Source organism: Astatotilapia calliptera, chromosome 6 (assembly GCF_900246225.1).
Source record: "Astatotilapia calliptera chromosome 6, fAstCal1.2, whole genome shotgun sequence".
NCBI classification, from domain to species: Eukaryota; Metazoa; Chordata; class Actinopteri; order Cichliformes; family Cichlidae; genus Astatotilapia; species Astatotilapia calliptera.
The window spans coordinates 28,320,727-28,340,982 of NC_039307.1; the positions used below are offsets into that span (position 1 = coordinate 28,320,727).

A 20,256-nucleotide genomic window follows, 5' to 3' on the forward strand; every position below is an offset into this window, starting at 1 on the left:
GCAACTGTATCCTGACTGTCTTATGGTGATCCTGGGCTGCTCCGGCGACTCCTTGGCACTTCCCTTTGCTGTTCAACAGGCCCTCATGTTTGGTATGGTGATTGCCAAACGTCTGATTCTGGGGGAGTGGAAATCTGCCTCCCCTCCCTGCTTCAAGAGGTGGCTCGAGGAGATGGTCTCCTGTCTATACCTGGAAGAAATTCGGTTCTCTACGTCTGATTCCATGGAGAAGTTCAGGAAGATATGGGGGCCCTTTATAGACCATATTAAGAAGGACAGTCCACGCCCTGGGTCCTGACCACATTGTTTTAACTGCTTTCATTCTGAGCTGTTGCCCATAACTGTTTTTGCATGATTGTTATCAGCTCCTCCTAGCGATCTTTGGATTTGATCTTGTGGATTGGACTCACTAGATTGTGAGTTGTTTGACATGTATACCAGTTGCTTTGTTTTCTTCTCTGCTGTTTTTAACAAGTGCTGGCCTTGTACCCTGTTGTGTGGTTTGTTGCTCTGTTTTTTTTTTTGTTTTTTTTTTGTTTTTTTGGTTGTTATTGTCTTTATTGTCTGTGTTCTTCTGTCCCGCTGTTTGTGAATGTGTAAAAAAAATTTGAAACTTGCATAAATAAATACATTAAAAAAAAAAAAAGATGAAAGACTTTAGACAGTTTTTCAACTCTCAGTAATGCCATAGTGATCGTTTGATATATGGACCTGCAGCAGAGTTTAGGCCCAGACACGGCTAGTGACATCAGACTTAACAACCGGATAGGTTGTCACAGAGGCGGGCTCAGTTATAGTTATTAGAGCGCTCTGGCCAGGCTGAACATTTAGAGTCTTTGCATCTGATGCTGTGAAATTCTGATAAGTGTCTCATCTTGTGTTTACATCATGACAAATATAAATTTATATTTTATATTTTTCCCCTCATAAGCTCTACATTACACATATATACCTGCTCAGTGTTTCACATTTCCTGTTGTTCTTTCTAGCATCTGTTTTCCTGGATTTGTTCTGACCGCTTGCCTGGCGTAAAGTCTGCTTTCATCTCACTAGTTCTATCTATAAATCCTGGAATTAAACGCCCTCTTCTCTGAGTCAATCAGATAATATTCTCCTCTTTAAAAAAGGATGTTTCTCTTTACTTTTTTTGCAAAACTTTTTTCTCAGTTTTGATACTTCTGCAAAGGAACCCCTGAATGTATTAGTCAGTTTAGGTCAGTTTGAAATCTGTTATTTCTGTTTCAAAGAGCTGCACACATCTAAACGCTTTGCAGGCAAACACAGATGTGTCAAAAAAAATCACAATAAAGATTTGTGGGTACTGACGTTGTTTTTTTTTTGTTTTTTTTATCATTGCTGTTGTTGTTGTTTTTATCATCACCTTTTATGGATAGGGGTGTCCTCCTTTAAGTTCCTCGGCACCCACATATCCGAGGACCTATGCTGGTCCACAAACACATCAGCCCTAGTAAAGAAAGCCCAGCAGCGCCTCCATTTCTTGAGGGTTCTGAGATTGAACAGGCTGCAGACTGAACTCCTAGTGTCCTTCTACCGTGCCACTATCGAGAGTGTGCTGGTGCACGTCATCCTGTGTGGTACGCTGGTTGCACAACAGCTGACAAGAAGAGACTACAGAGGGTCATCAGAACTGCAGAGAAGGTGATCGGCTGTCCACTCCCCTCCCTGAACTTAATTGCCAGCTCAAGATGTCTCTCCAGAGCCAGGGCAATTATAAAGGACCACCTCCATCCTAACCACCACCTCTTCAACATCCTGCCCTCTGGAAAAAGGCTCAGATCCATCAGGTGCAAAACCAACAGACTAAAGAACAGCTTCTTCCCGTGGGCTGTCAGAACTCTTAATGCAAACTAAGAGTGTGTAAAGACTTCCCCAACACATCCACCCTGACACTGCTGTTGATCATCTATGTGCAATATCTCAGTCTTTCCATGTTCTGTGCAATATTTTTGGCTCATGTGCAATTATTTTGGTCCACACCATGTATATAGTTCCACTCACATATGTATACATATACACTGTTTTTTATTTTATTCTATTTATTTAATTATTTATTTATTTTCCGCCTTTGTTGTATATTGGTTTCTCTTCTTCTTACTTTAGCACCTTTGTGGTTCAGCTACCCAATTTCGCTGTGCAAGAAACTGCACAATGACAATAAAAAGCTCGAAGTCTAAGTCTAAGTTGAACTGTGTGTTTGCATAGCCATATACTGAATATTTACAGAGAATTTATTAAGATGATTTCACAACATTGTACTGCATATATCACTTTCCTTGTTACTGTTGAAATGGGAGAAGATTAACAACAGTCTCTGCAGTAAGCAGCAAAAACATTTAATTCTGAGCATTGTTGTCTCCGCCTATTTTTCCCAGACAAGGCGTTGTCAAAAACGATTGAAATAGCAGCAGATAATAATGTAATGATATGACCTATGAGCCATAAAAGTAATGCAACATGAAGGGAAATTCAAATTGTTTAACAGAATAACAAAAACGAATTACAATAGAAGGAATTTATTGCGCTTTTGTCCACATGGTACAAACAGTAATTTATTCTACAACATACAAAAGTAACAAGTTGTGTCATTTCTGTGAGTCTTATCACAATACAATTTGCATACACCATCACACTGACATATATTGTATTCGTCTTCTTCTTCATCATCTTTCTCCCTTTAGGCGTCACCACAGTAGATCACCTGCCACCATCTCACCCGATCCTTAGCGGTCTTTTCTGTCACATCAACCTGCTGCGTGTCCTGCTTCAATACATGCACGAACCTCCTCTTTTTCCTTTCTCTTTTCCTGCTGCTTGGGGGGGGGGATGTCCATCATAATCACATGTCCAAACCATCTCAACTTTTCCTCTCTCACTGTGAAACCTGAGCTGTCCCTCTGATATATAATCTTCATTCCCAATTAAAATCTTAACATCTTGAACTTTCATTCCTCTTCAGAGCACAACTCCATCCTTTCAGGTACTCCCTCACTGAAGATCACAATGTCATCTGAAGACATGCCTGACCTCATCCGCTAACCTGTCCATCACCACTGCAACCAAGAACGGGCTCAGAGCTGATCCCTGATGTAATTCCACCCCCACCTTGAACCCATCTATCACACTTACTGCACAGCTCATCCCTGTACTCTATCATATATCTCAGTCATTATTTTATTTAAATGTCTTTGAGCTTTATTCAAAGTCTTTAAAGTTTTGCACCTGAGTCATAATACATTTGTGCTAAATAAACCTGCTAAACTACAGTAATATCACAGCTTACTTAACAGTTCAGAAAACTACAAGAAAAAAGAAAGAAATTAAAACAGCCATATATAAGAAGTTGAAACAACAACCTAGAAACCTTGTTTCCAGTGTTTTCAGTAACACAGCAAAAACAGGGCCAGAGTCCTTTCTCTCAGGTCGGTCTCTCCAGGGGTCATTAGGCAGCCATCCAGATGGTGAATGAGACGAGCAGGATGAGTACAAACATCAGCGGCGTCACGCAGCCTACATACAGCGCAGTGCACACGCCACACAGTGCAGTCAAAAGGGCGCTCAGTCTGCTGAACACGATCTTCCGTATCGTAGTGCAGAACTGGGGGGAAAATGTCAACATTAGGCTGTGATAAATGACAAAGTGTGTGAGATAAATTTAGAAAAGTAGAAGATGCTTGTTCTGAAAAGGGAAAGTCTTAATGACAACAATGTGGACACAAAGTAACACTAGATGGAACTGCTCGCCTCAGGAAATAGTTAAGTTCAAAATAACAAATGCAGGAAAACTTAACCCCCCCCCCCCCCCCCAAAATAAATAAATAAATAAATAAACATAACCTTTAAAAAGCAAGTCTTTGTTTCAATATAAATCCCTAAAAAGTACTAATAAACCATTTTTACACACTGTTTAGTGAGGTAATTATAAAAAGTCCACCCTATTTGAGGAAAAGTCTAAATTAATGTTTTTCCTTTCTAAAATAACACCTATGTAAAAAATTTATATATAAAATGTCTGGTACAATATATATGGTCCTGGCTGCTTTAATTATATTTCCCGTCTGCAATAGATACCAGTAGATTTCTTTCTAATATGGTTTTCAAAATAAAGTGAATAGCAAAATCTACTGTCTTCTATAGGTTTTTTATTAAAAAAAAAAACTTTGCAAAATTCAATCAAACAAATATTTTGTAGCAGTCTAACTTCCTTAAATGCATTTATTCTGTGTGTGGCAAGGTATTCAAAAATTATGTTTCTACAACAAGAATAGACACGAGGTTTAAACGCAGTGACAAACAACCTATTTAGTCTTGTTTGAAGTCAGACTTGGAAAAAAGTGAACTTCATCCTTTAGTCTTGCTGCTGGGAGGCCTTTCTGTGTGGAGTTTACCTGGTATGTCTGGTAGCTGATGGCCATTCCATATCTGCAGTACATGACGTAGTGTTCACAGTTGTACCACAGCAGGCTGTAGGTGACTGAGCCCAGGAGTTTCTCTGCCCTCCGAGCCACCTCGTCTCCATCTAAGGGAGGCTGTGCGCACACTTTATCCACGTGGTTGATCAGGATCTCGGAGCCATAAGCAAAATCTGCCACAGAGTCCACTCTGACGCTTGCTTCTTTGGTGATGGCCCCCAGGATAAGGCGGTTATTTGTTACCATCTTTGCAATCGCAGATTTGTTTTTGGTGATCGCAGGCAGGATGTCCGGAATGAGATGAGCCACACGATCGTCCCCCAGGTAAATCCCGAAATGTGTGAATAATGTCCTGGGTACCTCAAGCAAGTCGCCGCGCTTGTACAGAGATAAATCATATTTGGGCTTCTCTTCCTTTTTAGAAACTACAAAGAAAAAGCTGAGCAGTTGGTAGAGAAACATGATGGCAGTGTGCAGCACACAGGCTGACACCTGACCGTTTTATTTATAACAGAAATGGGAGGGCCGAGTCTGCCGAGGAGGATTAAATGTTGCTCAATGTTTTAGTGTGAATTTCACAGGAAAACAAAGGAGCTTTCTTTAATCCCTTTTCTGTGTGGTTGGATTTTGAAATTCAGGCCTATTTGTGGGGTATTAAGGTGAAGCGCCCCCATCAGGAAGGCTAATTGGGCAACAAGTTCAATTCCAATTTAAAGGTCACAGTTATTGAGCCATTACACCCAAAGAAGCACCTTTTGTTAGTTTCTTTGTTGCAGACTAGATCGGCCTCCAAGTGTTCAAACCAGTCTCATTATTATTCAGTGATTTGTTGAATATTGAGAGAAATATATTAGATAGATATCTGTGATCTGTATTTATCGTAGGTCTGGGTGTGAGTGGTTGCTGGTTGTCCAGCAGCAGATTGGCAGCCTGTGTAGGATGTACCCCGACTCTCAGCTGAGATAGGTTCTTATAATTTCATGTCAAATACCCTTAAAGCCAAATGTAGTCCTGTGATGGGTTTGACTCTTTCTTGATATAAAAGTATAAAGGTTTGCGATAATCCATCACTTGCTCTCTATCTGTTTGTCAACTATTGTTTTGGAGGCTTTCTCACGCAGCCTGTTCCACAGCTGACCCTATGACCAGTTATCTGCCATTAGCATGGGTGATGCAGGCTTCTTCTTCCACTGGCATTCATGTGGCGATGTAAGAAGAGTCAGATTCACACGAGGCAAACATGTAAAAATGCATTGTTTATTAAACAACTGTCATATTCATAACCTTTATTTACATACAACATTATTATTGATTTAGTCCAATGTTAGCAAAAATAACTCACTGTATTCTTCTAATAAAGAAATCAGTTTAGTCCCCACATTTTGAGAGTAAAATAAGAAACTAATGATGCAGTAACAACATAATACATCAAACACTGTTGGCCAGTGAAATCAGAGAACTGTGACAAAGCATGAAGCTGGAGTTCAGTGTTCAGGGAGGTTTTGCCAAGTAAAAGTTCATCTTCTTTATTGGCTTCTTGCCTTGAGCTCTTTTAACCAGCCATCCAGAGAGTGAAGGGAATCAGAATTGTGGGTAATGTAGTTAAAGGTGCCATACCAAAGTAAACAACAGAGATAATTCCAAGCAGCCCGGAAACGATAACAGTGCGCTGGTCCCTGATGATTGATTTTAGGACCTCACAGAACTGCGGAGGGAAGAAAACAGGAAAAAAAAAGTTATTTATCATTGTAACATTTCTTAAAAGTCTCGGCATACTTTAGACATGGCCCCAGGCAATTCGGGATGTTTACCTGCTCTGTTTGCCGGCTCCTTGCTGCTCCGTACCTGCAGTACGTCACGAAGTGTTCACAGTTACTCCACAGTAAACTGTACGGAAAGGCTCCTATGAGCTTTTCAGCTCTCTTGGCGACGGTGTCGTCGGGCAGAGGTGGCGTCTTCATCATCTTATCAGCATGGTTCACGAGGATGCTGGCGCCATACGCGAAGTCCTCCAGCGTGTCTACGCGCACCGTGGCACACCTGTATATGCAGCCGAGGATGAGCCTCTCGTTTGTGATGACAGAGCTGATGAGCTTGTCGTTGCTCGTGAGCACGGGGAGGATGTCTGGAATCAGGTGGGCTACTTTGTTGTCGCCTAAATAGATGCCGAAGTGAGTGAAGAGGGATCTGGGAACCTCTAGCACGTCTCCCCTGCGAAGGGGTGGCGATGGAGTGCGTCGCTCAGCGCGCTCCCGCTGCCGGCTTTCTAACCAGCTGGACTCAAAGAGTTTGAACTTGAAAAGAAGGGAGACCTTCTCCACCAAGAATGTCAGCAGCTGCAGCATCGTGAACATATGCGGAGGAAGTACACCAGAGTGCGTGTGTGGAATGGCCTTTTTATCCTTCCTCGCACGAGGAGGAGAAAGACCGTCCAGAAAATCCCAAGGGCACGATTGGCCAGGAGTAACTTTGCGCACGTGCGCATTCTTCGTAGTTCGTCTCTTTAGCATCTTGCCTTTAGTTGTTTTCTGCGGTGCACACATGTGCAATTGTTTTCCGCTAAACCGCTTTAATCTGTCTCACTGAGCGCAAAACGAACTCGTGTGAAATATTAGTTCAACGAGGAACGGCAGAGTACGTCTGCGTTCAGACTGCAGATTTGAAATGTTAAACAAGATGAACTCATCATGATATGCATCAAAAGTTTTTGAATACACTGTAAGTTAAGGGAAGTCCTCTTTCACAGAGGCTGTATAAACTCTATAAACTCTATTCATAACAACTGTACTGCTCTGATAGCCACTTGTGCTCCAGCCTTTATTGTGTTTAAAAGTGGAGGAGACAAACAAAAGCAAAGTTATAACTACAAAGGAAAATCTCTTTTTAAGTTGTGTTTTTCTGTATTTTGCATCATGTCAGCAAAGCCTTTTTTTTTATTTATTTACTTAGTAAATGACAGATTTCTGGATATTCAGTATCAATACGTTTTTAAAAGCACAAGCTTAAGAAAAAGAACATTTGCATGAACAAAATCATTCAGTCACATACATGTGGCCAATTTAAAATCAACAGTTAACCTAATATCCATGTATTTGAACTGTGGGAGGAAGCTGTGGAAAGAACCCATGCAGATGTGGGTTCAACCACATCTGCATGGGTTTCAAAGCCAGGGGTGTCTTGCTGTCAGGAGATGGTTCTAACCAGCTCACCACTTTGCTCCAACTGAGTTTGCTCCAACTGCTCCAACCGAGTTCGATGGTGTTAGATACCTGTACATAAAACAACTAGAATAATATATTTAAAAAAGAGTATTTAAAAAAAATAAAGTTAAATGAAAACTTTGTTCTCATTGGAGCTTTTTTCTGTCAAGCTAATTATTGTCATGCAAACTGTTTTTTTATTTGTGTTTTCAAATTGGACAATTAAGCTGATTATCACCCAAACAGGCATTTCTGGGCCGTGGATTTTGTTGACTCACAATCCGTCCTTTTCCATCATCAATCCAGGATCAGTCTACCAAAATAAGTTGGATGGCCTACACTTTCCCAGAGGAACCATATGATGAGATTACCTTAATCCTTCAGGCTTCACTTACACGCTTATCTTTAACCCAGATACAAATACTTTGAGAAACACAACAGCTTGTTTCATTTTGTGCTTGTCTTTGGATCATTTGTTGCACATTTGTCTGCTGACCTCGATTCTGCAAAATCCTTTCAGAAAAGGATAAATCGTTGCTGGTATTTGACTGTGTCTGTGAGAAAGCCGGTTTAATGAGGTGTGTGTTTGATTAATGACCATAAAAAGCAATAAGCTATACAGCTCACTATAAAACTTGAGTTACACTCATAAATTATAAGCAAAGATGAGGATCAAAGTCTCATATCAATATTTGTGCTGGAGGTGTCCTAATTTAAGCTATGATTATGATTAATTAAGATTAATCACTTTAATTTCAGCGTAAATTAGTATTAGTAAGACATGTTTGTCTTTTATTATTAGTATTATTGGATAGATGAAGTCTAAAAATGCCAATATCTGCTTAAGGGAAAACCTACAATGTGTAGGTATTGCATCTAGACCTAAAGGTAAAGTGATTCTCTGATTTATAATTCAGTGTCTAAAACAATATTTACAATGAGAGTTCATTAAAAACTCTAATTGTGATGAATGAAGGACCCAAGTAAAAAGCAATGGGTTGCAATCAGTTGAAAAACTGATATCAGTCTCTCACGGCAGCAATGGTTGTTAGCAGTAGCAAACAACGAGATATTTGGCTCTTAGCTGGGGGTTATTTCTCTGTGTAGCTGACATCTAATGTCGAAAAAAACATCAACGGGCAACAAGTAGCACGCACAGCTGTGAATTCACCTGTGGATGATAATGAAGAAGAAGCCACTTTCAGCTGCTCCCCACAGTGGGTGACTCCAAATTTTTGATTTTGTAGAGATTTGCACCAGAGGCTTTTTCTGACACAATCCCAAAAGGGATTTGTGTCTCCAGCTGGAACCAGCGACCTTTTGCTTGCCAAGTAAATGCTCTAGATGAAGTAATGTTTCATAAAAACTGCTTCGTGGTCCAGTTTTAAGGAAATCATGAGTAATGTTAGGCTATTCAGGATTTTGTATCTGATGAGTGCGAGGGCCACAAACAGTGCACAGAACATTGTTATTGTTATGCATTCCACAAAGGTTCGATCTGATGTATTTCTTATTAACACATGAATGTGCATATACAGCAGACAAACACAGGTAGTTGCATTATTAACATAAAAAGTTTATTTCCACAAAAACACGCCAGCAGAAACAAATAAAGTCTGTGTGACTTAAGCTGACTACAAATCTGTTACATTACATCCTGATATTAGAAGAATTACTGATGATGATAATGTACTTTTTACTCATTAGTTTGTGATATGTGGACAACAAAGTGTCAATGTCCCCGCATGTGTTACTGCAGATCACACCACCTTCAGCTGAGGCGACTTAACGTGACCGCAGGTTGAACCCGAATGTGGCCAAACCGCAAACCTTTGCCCTCCATCCTGGGGAGATTTACGCCACAGTCAAACAGCTCCAGAATTATAGTTGTGACCGCTGAAGCATCCAAACAAGGCTCTTTAAATTTAATTCCTGGTCAGATGACCTGTGAACTATGCTGACTTTGTTTTTCAGCTTTGGTGCTTAAGTTGATTACTGACATAAGGACGTATTTTCCTAAGATGTGGAATGTGGATGTTTTCATTTTAAAGAAAACTGCATTTATTCTGCATAATATTCTTGTGACCTATTTCCAGAGTATGCACAGTCTTTGTAAAGAAAACTAAAAACTTGCTTTTTTGGTTGCTTTGCATCCTGATAACGCGCGAACAGTGTAAGAATGTCAGTCGGGCATGAGCATGTGAACACATCGACAATGGCCCAAAACACATCTAAACATCCTGAACCCGGTGTTTAGAGAGCGTGCCTGTGTCTTCATGGCACTTAGAGAAAGAAAGAGGCACTTTCCATCTGGTGTCTCTAGAAAGTTCAGCAAAAGTTCAACACTGTTTAGGTTCATGGGCCTGGCAGTTCATTCTCAGGTCAGCGAGGCTTTATATCCATCCTGGGCTTGTTTTTTTTTCCACATAATAAAACCTGGTCACACAAAGGTAGTCAAGGTTTATCATTTAATGTCAACATGGGGCCCACAGATCAACCATTATTAAGCTATATTAAGTCACATGTATCTTTACTGTTTGTTCTGTTGTAATAACAAGAGGTGTGTTTGCTCACAGCACCTTGCAGAGATGGCCACAGAAAAAACTATTTTCAGCAGCTACACCTTTTTAAAACTACACACCATCTTTGGAAGGATCTGTTTACTTAGTTGTGTTTTTTAAAAAATTTAATGGCACAAGACTATTCAGTAAAACGAGGCACAGAAGAGAGTTTGAACTTTGACCCGGGGATGAAGCAATCCTTCAAGGAGCCAAATCCGGATTGGACGTAATGTCAGCTGCTGTTAAGACTAGTGTCTCCTTCATCTCTTTAAATTGAAAAAAACATATTAAAAATATGAACACTTTGATTTAATTTAGTTGTATGTCATTTCCTACAACATTATGCAGTTGCATTACAATATAAATGGCCTGTATTTGTATAGCACTTTTCTAGTCCCTAAGGACACCAAAGCGCTTTACACAACCTGTCATCCACGCATTCACACACAGGTGATGGCAAGCTACATTGTAGCCACAGCCACCCTGCGGCGCACTGACAGAGGCGAGGCTGCCGGACACTGGCGCCACCGGGCCCTCTGACCACCACCAGCAGGCAACGGGTGAAGTGTCTTGCCCAAGGACACAACGACGGAGACTGTCCAAGCCGGGGCTCGAACCGGCAACCTTCCGATTACAAGGCGAACTCCCAACTTTTGAGCCACAATCGCCCCAATAATGTTTGGTTTCTAAACTCTGGTCCTTGAAACTGCTTGTTTTAGGTTTTTAGGTGCTTCTCTGCCCCCACAGCACTTGATGTAAGTGATTTAATACCCATAGTATTTTTTTAATGAGTGTACGTGATGTGTTGGTTGTATGGTTGTTGTTTGTTTTGACATACTGCGAATCAATTTCCCATCAGGGACAATAAAGTTACCATTGACCATTGACCTGATCATTTGACGTGTATGAGCAGGGATTACAGTCACGTTCCCAGAGCATTGTGTGATGGCATATATTAGCTGATTTGTTGATTGATTTGTCAACAGGGAACCCCAAGGGTGAGTAGTATAAAGGCTAGCAAAAAATTCCTCATGATGTATACATGTATCAGTATGTGTATTTTTATGTAGCAAGAAGGCTCAGGGCTCAAATGCACTGGGTTCATTAACTCAGTTAGCTGTTATACTACTGTTATTGCAGTGTCTGCGGACACTGTGGAGTAAATCTGACTATGTGTTCATGTATTGTCTTATGGGTATTAAACAACTAAGTACTATTGATAAATGCAATAAAAATGTAAATTCCCTCAGAAACACAGTATTGTCTAAAAAATGTAATCTGCTAACACTCACCCTGCATGCAGATTAAATGCTCATTGATGATGAGATTACTTCAGATGGCCTGAATGGGACTATATGTCCCTCTAAAATAAAGCAACTTTAAAAAATGTTTTAAAATGGATTCATCCACAACAAAGCTGTTGTTAGTTACACTGATGTGTCCATGAAATTGGAATTAGCCACTGACAAAGAGTGCTGCAGTTACTCATTAATCATATCTGAGCTTTCTTTGACCACACGCCACAGTTTGGGGTTTTTCTTTGCTCTTTCACGTTGGTCTGTATTTGCTTCAGTTTGACTCCAGCTCAGACAACAATAACGCAGCAGCACATGTGCTCCTTATAAATTAAGCCTGTAACTTAGCTGCTTTGTTTTCCTAGAAAAGTAGATTTTTCCTGCAGAATTAAGGAAGAGGATCGTTAGTGTTCCCCTGCATACATACAGACTGCAAAGTCCACAGGGATTATTCCACTATGATTATTTCCAACAGCATTTTGTTCACAGACACTTTGTAACAGAAACTTGTTTTCATGAAACTTCAGTAAGGCAAAGCTTACTTCGGTGCACTTCAGTGCTGCTTATGTAGCTTATTTTCAAAGATTTAGATAGTTCTGAAAATGGTGTTAGAGTTGTCTGTTCTCGCTCAACAACAACAAAAAATAACCATTTAAAAGTCAGTTCACTGCATCAGTTTGGTGGTGTGTTTGGTGTCCTGTGTATACAGTATGTGTCTTGTGGGGTCTATTGTGATTCCACAGCCACTAGTGGTTGGTTTTACATGCCCGTGCAGTCAACTTTCAAAATAAAAGTTTCAAAGTATCACAGCCTGCCCTGTTATTGTAAAACAGTTTATCTAGTAAACATATTTTAGCGACATTATAAGGCTTGGTGGATTCACTACAGAAAGGTTTTAAAGGCTTTACAAGTAGGCTGCCCGTTGTAGTTATGATGAAGGCCTTTCCTGATTTATACCATGACCATATCATCACATGTCAGAAACCACAGATAACTACTTTGCTAGGGTTGGGGGACCCTTGTTAGGATAGTAAAGAATAGTAATAATTTTAACCGGCTGACTGAGAATCAAAGTGATCATTAAATAAAATTACTGTTGTAGGGAGAAAAGTCTCATTCATGCAAGTGTAAATTAAGCAAGCCAGAATAATTTATTAATGTGTAATTTTGGTTATTGCTTAGTGGGCTGCCCACTGCTTCACTGAGTGAATGGGTCAAATGCAGAGAAAAACAAGTAATTTCCCCATGGGGATCAATAAAGTATCCATTATTATTATTATTATTATTATTATTATTAACACTATCTTTTGTGTTGTTAATAATTGTCATTTTTAATCAGTCTAAAATATAAAATCCAGTTTTTGTTCACAGGAACATATTATGGCATTTTTTTACAAGGATTGCTTGTTGTTTGTTTTATCAAGCAAAGATTAAGAAAGGTAAATAAACTATGTTACAATCTGAACTCTTGGCTAGAACGAGCTCAATTACGCTGGTTTCCAAATTCAATAATACTGTCAGGTCTTAAAGTGCAAGATGAGTCACGATTTCTTCAAACTTGCTGACAGCCTTACCATCACCAGAGTTTACAAAGACGTACAGTACATGGCGATCTCATACAAGTGTCCTTTACCACAGCTATGAGTTTCAGACCGCGTCAGCTCCTGACAATGATGGCTGTTGGACATTTGAGTCACAGGATTTTCACAACAAAGTGAGTGGGATTGTTTACCTATGAACCCCTTATCAAAGTCTGGACTGAGGACCTTGTTCAGATAAATAACCAACAGAGTCGAGCTGCTCTTCATTCTCCAACGAGACGAAACCACAACTGGCAACCAAAGAAACATGGCTCCATCACTTCTTACAACAGCAGGGGGACTTTTATTACTTTTCTCTTTCTCGTCAGCAGTAAGTCACTGAGCACTGTTGCACTTTTGCTGATGTAGTTTTATTGAGCATAAAAATTGTATTGATTGTTCCTTTTTTGTGCAGCAAATCCGAGGAGACAACATACAAGAATGCAGGCTCAATGATGGCTTTGTAAGTGCGCAGCTTTAAGTCAAAGCTTTAAATGTTCTTTCGGGATGGATTATATTTCTATAAAAGCACACTATCGTAAAGAGTTTTGTTTGTTTTGTTGACATGCTCCATCTGTGTTTAGGGAAAATACTGTCCAACCACATGTGGAGTTGCTGATTACATGCAAACATATACAGAAACGGTGGACCGGGATTTGGACAGCTTGCTAAGGGAACTGGAAACAATTGCCAATTTGACTCGAGGGGCTGAAGAAACAATTACCTACATGAAAGATACAGCTGTGGCACATCAAAAGAGCTCTGACCCGGGTAACGCAGTTATTTTGTGACATCTAATCATCTTAACACTTACATTGATGCGATCAGGTTGAGCAGCATATTGATGCGAAATCGAGAATACAGTCAAACCGGCTCATTTTTTCCATTTCAGACGTGCATTTCAAAAAGTCAACAAGTATCCTGGATGATGTTGTTCGGTTTCAGAAGACCATAACTGCTCAAGAACGGCAAATATTGTAAGTTACCTTACCAAAAGTTCAATTTATACTCTTATAACAGTTAGTTACTCCACTGCATTTGGTTACAATGCTCATCTGTTGATTGATTTTTTTTAAATCAACAACATATAAATGATTCTTTTTGTTAATATAATGTGTTGTTGCTGAATAAACATGAACTTCTGTCATGTTCTCAATGTGCAAAACACAAAACTCTAAAGGAAGCTTGAAACTGAATCTCGATACATAGCAGCATCAGTGTCCACCTATTCCCACAGTTCAATGCACTCAGGAGACATTTGTTACCCACCCTATGTCCCTAAAAATCTTTGATCTTATACGTTATATTAGATCTTTGTATAAGTTTGGGTTCATACTCAGGATTCATCTCAGCTTTTTATCTATGTATAAAACCAAGGTACATGTCATAGACTGTAATCCTCCCTTCCAGTGAACTTCAGAACGTAATCTCCTCCAATGACAGAAGAATGGCAGACTTGAAACAGCTCTCAAATCAGCTGCAGCAGAAATGCAATGAGCCCTGCAGAGACACAGTTGGGATCCAACCCACCACAGGAACAGGTAAAAAAAAGAAGAAACAGACCTCTAGGTCCGTTTCACAACAAGTTTCTCAATCTTGTCTCATCCAAACAACATTTGTTCTCTTTCAGCGTTTAGTCACAGGCTAAATCAATATGCTGCTTCAGAGCAGAGCAAACATTTATCTTAGATGTAATGTCCTGTGACCTTTTCTAGTGGATGTGATTACATAATTATTTACCCAACTTAGAAAATATTCAGGTTTTTGTGTTTCATAATAGGCTGCTCATTTTTTAAAATGCGTTTTTCTAATCAGACTGCCAGGACGTTGCAAACAAGGGCGCCACCACCAGCGGTCTTTACTATGTGAAGCCAATAAAATCAACGGAGCAGTTCCTGGTCTATTGTGAGATTGACAGCTTTGGACGTGGCTTCACAGTAATTCAAAGGGTACGTATCATCTGAGGCCATAAGTATCTTGATCTTACATTAAGTGATTCCTGTGTATTTATTTTGGGATGGAAATGAATAATAAGAGTCAGACAAAAGTCACGTACACGTGAAACCTAAGAGTAACCAAAAATCGAGGCTTTGGCTTTAAAAACAAGTCCTCTTCGGTGTCATTAGCATTTCTTTGGACCGTCCCTTTGACTTGAGAAATCACGACAGTGATTTAATAACAGAAATCATAAAATGAAACGTTTGTGATCTATTTTAATTAATCTCTAAATTTATGTAAAATTAAATATTCACTACAATTTTCATTAAGCCATGAAGGCATTAAATCATTAATGTTTTGTTAAGTAAGTGGAGAAACCACCCAATAAACTGATGAATCTGATCACGCCTTCCTGCCTACAGAGACGTGATGGCAGTCTGGACTTCCACAAGAACTGGGTCCAGTACAAGGAGGGCTTCGGTTATCTCTCACCAGATGACACCACAGAGTTCTGGTTAGGTAACGAGAAGATTCACGCGCTCACTACCAGCACCAATTTCCCCACTGTGCTCAGGATAGAGCTTGTCGACTGGGACGGCAACAAAAGGTACACACACACGATAACAGATTATGTAAGAAAGGGACTTGTGGACAAGGCAAACATGACCGCTCTAGTAGCGATGTTAGCTTAGAAGAAGAAAAGAGATGATTCAACAATTGTTACCAAAAACTAACTTTAGATCCACGATTCTCGGTGGCCGTATTTCTCCAGGTATGCCGACTATAACATGTTCAGAGTGGGACCAGAGATCGACATGTACCGGATGACCTACGGTTTCTACTTTGGTGGAGATGCAGGAGATGCATTTGATGGTTTTGACTTTGGAGAGGACCCCAGCGACAAGTTCTACACAGCACACAATGGCATGCAGTTCAGCACCTTTGACAAGGACAACGACAAGTACGACGGAAACTGTGCTCAGCAGGATGGCTCTGGCTGGTGGATGAACAGATGTCATGCTGCACATTTGAATGGAAAATACTACCAGGGTAAAACCCTCCTGGCTAAGAGCAGCCATAGTTAGCATAAACAGAGACAAATGCACTAATTAATGTGAGGTCTAAACTGTTTGCATTATCTTTATGCAGGTGGCAGGTACACTGAAAAGGATGCTGGTGAATATGGCTTCGACAATGGCATCATTTGGGTCACGTGGCACAACCGCTGGTACTCCCTGAAAGAGACCACCATGAAACTCATTCCCCTCAGCCGCATCACAACAGGAGGACAGCAGGCTGGAGTTAAACAGTTTGGTGGACTTGGAGATGCTTAAAAAAAGGGACCAGGTTTTTGTTATGCTCTCACTAACAGCCCTGAAAACTCCTTAGACTAAATAAAATGCCTCCATAGAAACTTACTGACTTTTTGTTTTTCTGTAATGTCTCCAGAATATCTGAGTTCCTTTTTCCTCTTCACTGTTTTTCACATCTTTAAATAAAGCTCTTTGCTTCTCTAGAAATGGGTGGTCAATATTTATATGGATCAAGTTGTTGTCAGCTCAGATATACATTAATGTAAAGTCAGTTTGGCTAGCTGCTGAATTATAAAACCAACAAAAAATATGTTTAAATGAAACAAAAATCTGTCTTAAGGTATAATGAACAGTCAGTTATATACACCTGTGTGTGAAGACATGCCCTGACATAAATGCCACCTTAAATACTTATGTTGTGTCCACTTTATTTGCTGTAATAAACCCCACAAACTGAATGCCACATCAAAGCCCTCTTACAGAACTTATTGCCAACTGAGTTTACTCTAAAAGCAACAAAACACGGAAACTAGGCCATGATTTTTTCTCTTTCATAAAATGAGCAGTTGTAAAATATCAGCATTGCCAGCGACCATCAAAGCACAACACCAAAAAGCTGGAAACACTTCAGTACGAGTACATAAAGGGTTCTTCAGAGAATATCTTCATTATAGTAATGAAACGTAAGGTAGGAGCTTAATAAGCATGCCCCTTATACCTTCAACCTTTTTATTATCGAAGAATTCATTCAATTTGCTGTCAGCGTTAATGTCGTTAGAATAACATTAACGCCATAACCGCATTAACACGTCAAATCTCCATATTTGCCCCCCGCCCCCCTCCAGATCTCCATCTCCATCTTTGCCCCCCTGGACACAATCAGCGAGTTAACGCCATTTTAACGAGATTAACGCTGACAGCACGAATATATGTATATGTATGTATATATATATATATATATATATATATATACATACATATACATATATACATATATATATATATATATATATATATATATATATATATATGTATATGGATACAGTTTTTCACAGTTTTTCACAAATTAATTAGATCCCCACCCAATGCAAGGGAGGTTTATGCCATAGCTGTGTAAAAGCAAGTAAAAGTACTAAAAATACTGACTAGCAATTCTTTATTATTTTTTATGTGCAAGCTCTTTAAACATAATATTTTTAATGCCACAATATAGTTATTTTTGTTATTCATGAATTTTCACATTTACTGTTTTTCAAAAAGCAGAAAAAAATGCAGCTTTAAAAAAATAGTTATTCATTTACTTGAATAATAAATACATTTACTGAAAGAATTATTCCATTAATTTGTGAGAAGTTCAGTGTGCCAGATCAAATTTGTCTATTAGAAATTGAAATTTAAAAAATAGCAACATAATTTTTGTTATCGTCATTAACGATATAATTTTGGTTTAAAACAATTTCTTGAGAGATTTACAAAGTATTTGTGTTTTCCTGTTTTTATGGCAGGTGGTCTAATGAATTAGTTACTGTGTGATCTCAGCATGTTGCTAACTGAACAAACCGTGTTGTGTGCTTGTCTGACCTAAAGCCATTTGTCGTATTGTTGCAGAGTTATTGGAAAATCACTGCCGTGTTTCTTTTGAACCACACCAACACCATTTATTTATTTTGTATTGTACTGGTTGTTCTTGTCCAGACGCATCATCAGACTCACATCAATATCTCATGGAGTTCAAATTCCACCAGATCCTTTGTACATAATTATGCCAAATGACACATGAACTGCTATGAACACGGACCAAAGACAGTCGGTGATATTTTTGTTCTGTTTTAGGGGGTTTTTTTTATTAGTTTTTTAAACTAATCTCACAATAATGTCAGTAAAATATTCATCTTAAACTAGATTGTTTGAATTTGCCATCCCACGGCACAGGCATCGCCCACACACAGCTAGGTTAAAGTTTAGACTGGATAACCTTTGATAGATGTTCTCTTCTGGGCAAACATAGTCAGGTACAAGAGGAGGGATAACCAAACTATGGCCCGTGACACCCCCCCCCCACCCCCCCCCCACCCCCAACCCCAAATTAACAAATAACATTCTCATTTTATAAAAAAAAATGTTTTAAATTCTGACATTTCTGTGATGAATACTGTGTAAAAGTATAAATCATTCGGTGTTTTCTGCAGTAAGAGAGTCAGACTTATAATAATATGTATTGATATTTTGTATTTTACTCCTCGATTGAAATTATGTTCCCATGTAATGATTTTTTTGGTTATGTTTACATCGTAGTCGAATGCTGTAGTTTGTAGTCAACTTTTACTTTTGTTTGAGTTATTTCGAACAATTATCGAGGTAAATAAAGTATGTTACAAAAGAGACTCGGTTTGAGTTGCAAATCCAAATCTAACAATTTCATCATCTCCTCAATGCAAAAAATGAGTAATTGTTATTGGGAACTTGCTTTGTTGTCATTAAGTGTTAGGGGCTGGGTCTGTGACCCAGCGTTTTGAGTTTATTTTGTATTTTTGTCTTTCTTCTGTTAAATTGCATCAATGTTGAGTTCTCATGTTATTTGGTTCAGGGTTCATTTGTGAGTTTCTTGCCCTCTTAATGGGGTTGGGACCATCAGTTGTGTTGTGCAGAAGTCATGTTGGTACACAGCTGACAGCCCTATATGACAACTGTTAGACTTCATATTATGACAAGAAACAATCAGCTAAGTAAAGAGAAATGACAGTCCATCATTACTTTAAGAACTGAACTGAAGGTCAGTCAGTCCAGAAACTTGCTAAAACTTTAAATGTGTCCTCAAGTGAAGTTGCAAAAACCATCAAGAACTACGACGAAACTGGCTCACATGAGGACCTCTCCACGAAAGGAAGACCAAGAGTCCCCTCTACCGCTGAAGATAACAGCACCTCAGATTAGAGCCCAGATAAATGCCACAGTTTATTTTAGTTCCAGTAGCAGACACATCTCTACATCAACTGTTCAGAGGACACTATGCGAATCAGGTCTTTATGGTCAAATAGCTGCTAAGAAACAACGACTAAGGAAAAGCAACAAACACAAGAGATTCGTTTGGGCCAAGAAACACAAGGACATTAGATGAGTGGAGATCTGCGCTTTGGTCTGATGAGTCCAAATCTGAGATCTTTGGTTCCACACGCTGTGTCTTTCCACGACGCAGAAAATGTGAACAGATGGTCTCTACATGCATGGTTCCCACTGTGAAGCATGGAGGAGGAGGTGTGATGGTGTGGGGGTGCTTTGCCGGTGACACTGTTGGGGATTTATTCAAAATTGAAGGCACACTGAACCAGCATGACTACCACAGCATCCTGCAGCAACATGCCACCCGTTTTATGTTTAGTTGGACGTCCAGGCGGTGTAAGAGCTGTTTGACCAAGAAGGGGAACAATGTCCTGGCCTCCACAATCACCTGACCTAAATCCCATTGAGATGGTTTGGGATGAGATGGAGGTGACGACCTCATGAAGCTCATCGAGAGAACACCAAGAGTGTGCAAAGCAGTAATCAAAGCAAAGGTTGTCTATGTTGAAGAATCTAAAACATAAAACATGTTTTACAACATACTTTTAGAATATTTCTGCTTATCTGAAAGTCTTTACACGGTTTACTCTTGTAGGATCTATTTCTCTTCTTACATCTTACATTTCCCTCTCCTGAATTTTTTCCTTCTTTTTGGCTATTATAAAAAAAATTCTGCCCTCCTTGTAAGTGTCCCAGGAACCACATGCCCGTCCATGTAAAGTTTATTTTCTTCCCACATCTTTGCAGATTTGAAAGTTAGCTGTAGCACTATAAACTAAAATCTTTCTTGTCTGCCTGATATGTGTCAACCAGCAGGGGGCGGACGTGAGTAAATGTTAGGAAGCACTAAAGTCTAGGGTTAAAGTGTGCCATTCCACT

General features: G+C 39.5%; 3 protein-coding genes across 3 annotated transcripts; 1 reads left to right on the forward strand and 2 right to left on the reverse strand.

Annotated features, from left to right (window-relative positions):
* Positions 1–2,876: 2,876 nt before the first annotated feature.
* On the reverse strand, positions 2,877–4,892 carry LOC113023319 (lecithin retinol acyltransferase). The gene is made up of 2 exons (XM_026169337.1): positions 4,407–4,892; positions 2,877–3,616 (listed from the first exon to the last, which is right to left on the reverse strand). The coding sequence occupies exons 1-2, from the start codon at positions 4,890–4,892 to the stop codon at positions 3,461–3,463; spliced, it is 642 nt and encodes a 213-aa protein (XP_026025122.1). The 3' UTR covers positions 2,877–3,460.
* An 827-nt stretch (positions 4,893–5,719) lies between these two features.
* On the reverse strand, positions 5,720–6,973 carry lrata (lecithin retinol acyltransferase a). The gene is made up of 2 exons (XM_026169338.1): positions 6,242–6,973; positions 5,720–6,135 (listed from the first exon to the last, which is right to left on the reverse strand). Exons 1-2 carry the CDS (start codon positions 6,971–6,973, stop codon positions 5,983–5,985), a joined length of 885 nt encoding a protein of 294 aa, XP_026025123.1. The 3' UTR covers positions 5,720–5,982.
* A 6,184-nt stretch (positions 6,974–13,157) lies between these two features.
* On the forward strand, positions 13,158–16,422 carry fgg (fibrinogen gamma chain). The gene is made up of 9 exons (XM_026171496.1): positions 13,158–13,397; positions 13,482–13,529; positions 13,651–13,837; positions 13,959–14,043; positions 14,477–14,607; positions 14,882–15,015; positions 15,427–15,611; positions 15,777–16,054; positions 16,154–16,422. Exons 1-9 carry the CDS (start codon positions 13,335–13,337, stop codon positions 16,336–16,338), a joined length of 1,296 nt encoding a protein of 431 aa, XP_026027281.1. The 5' UTR covers positions 13,158–13,334; the 3' UTR covers positions 16,339–16,422.
* Positions 16,423–20,256: the final 3,834 nt, after the last annotated feature.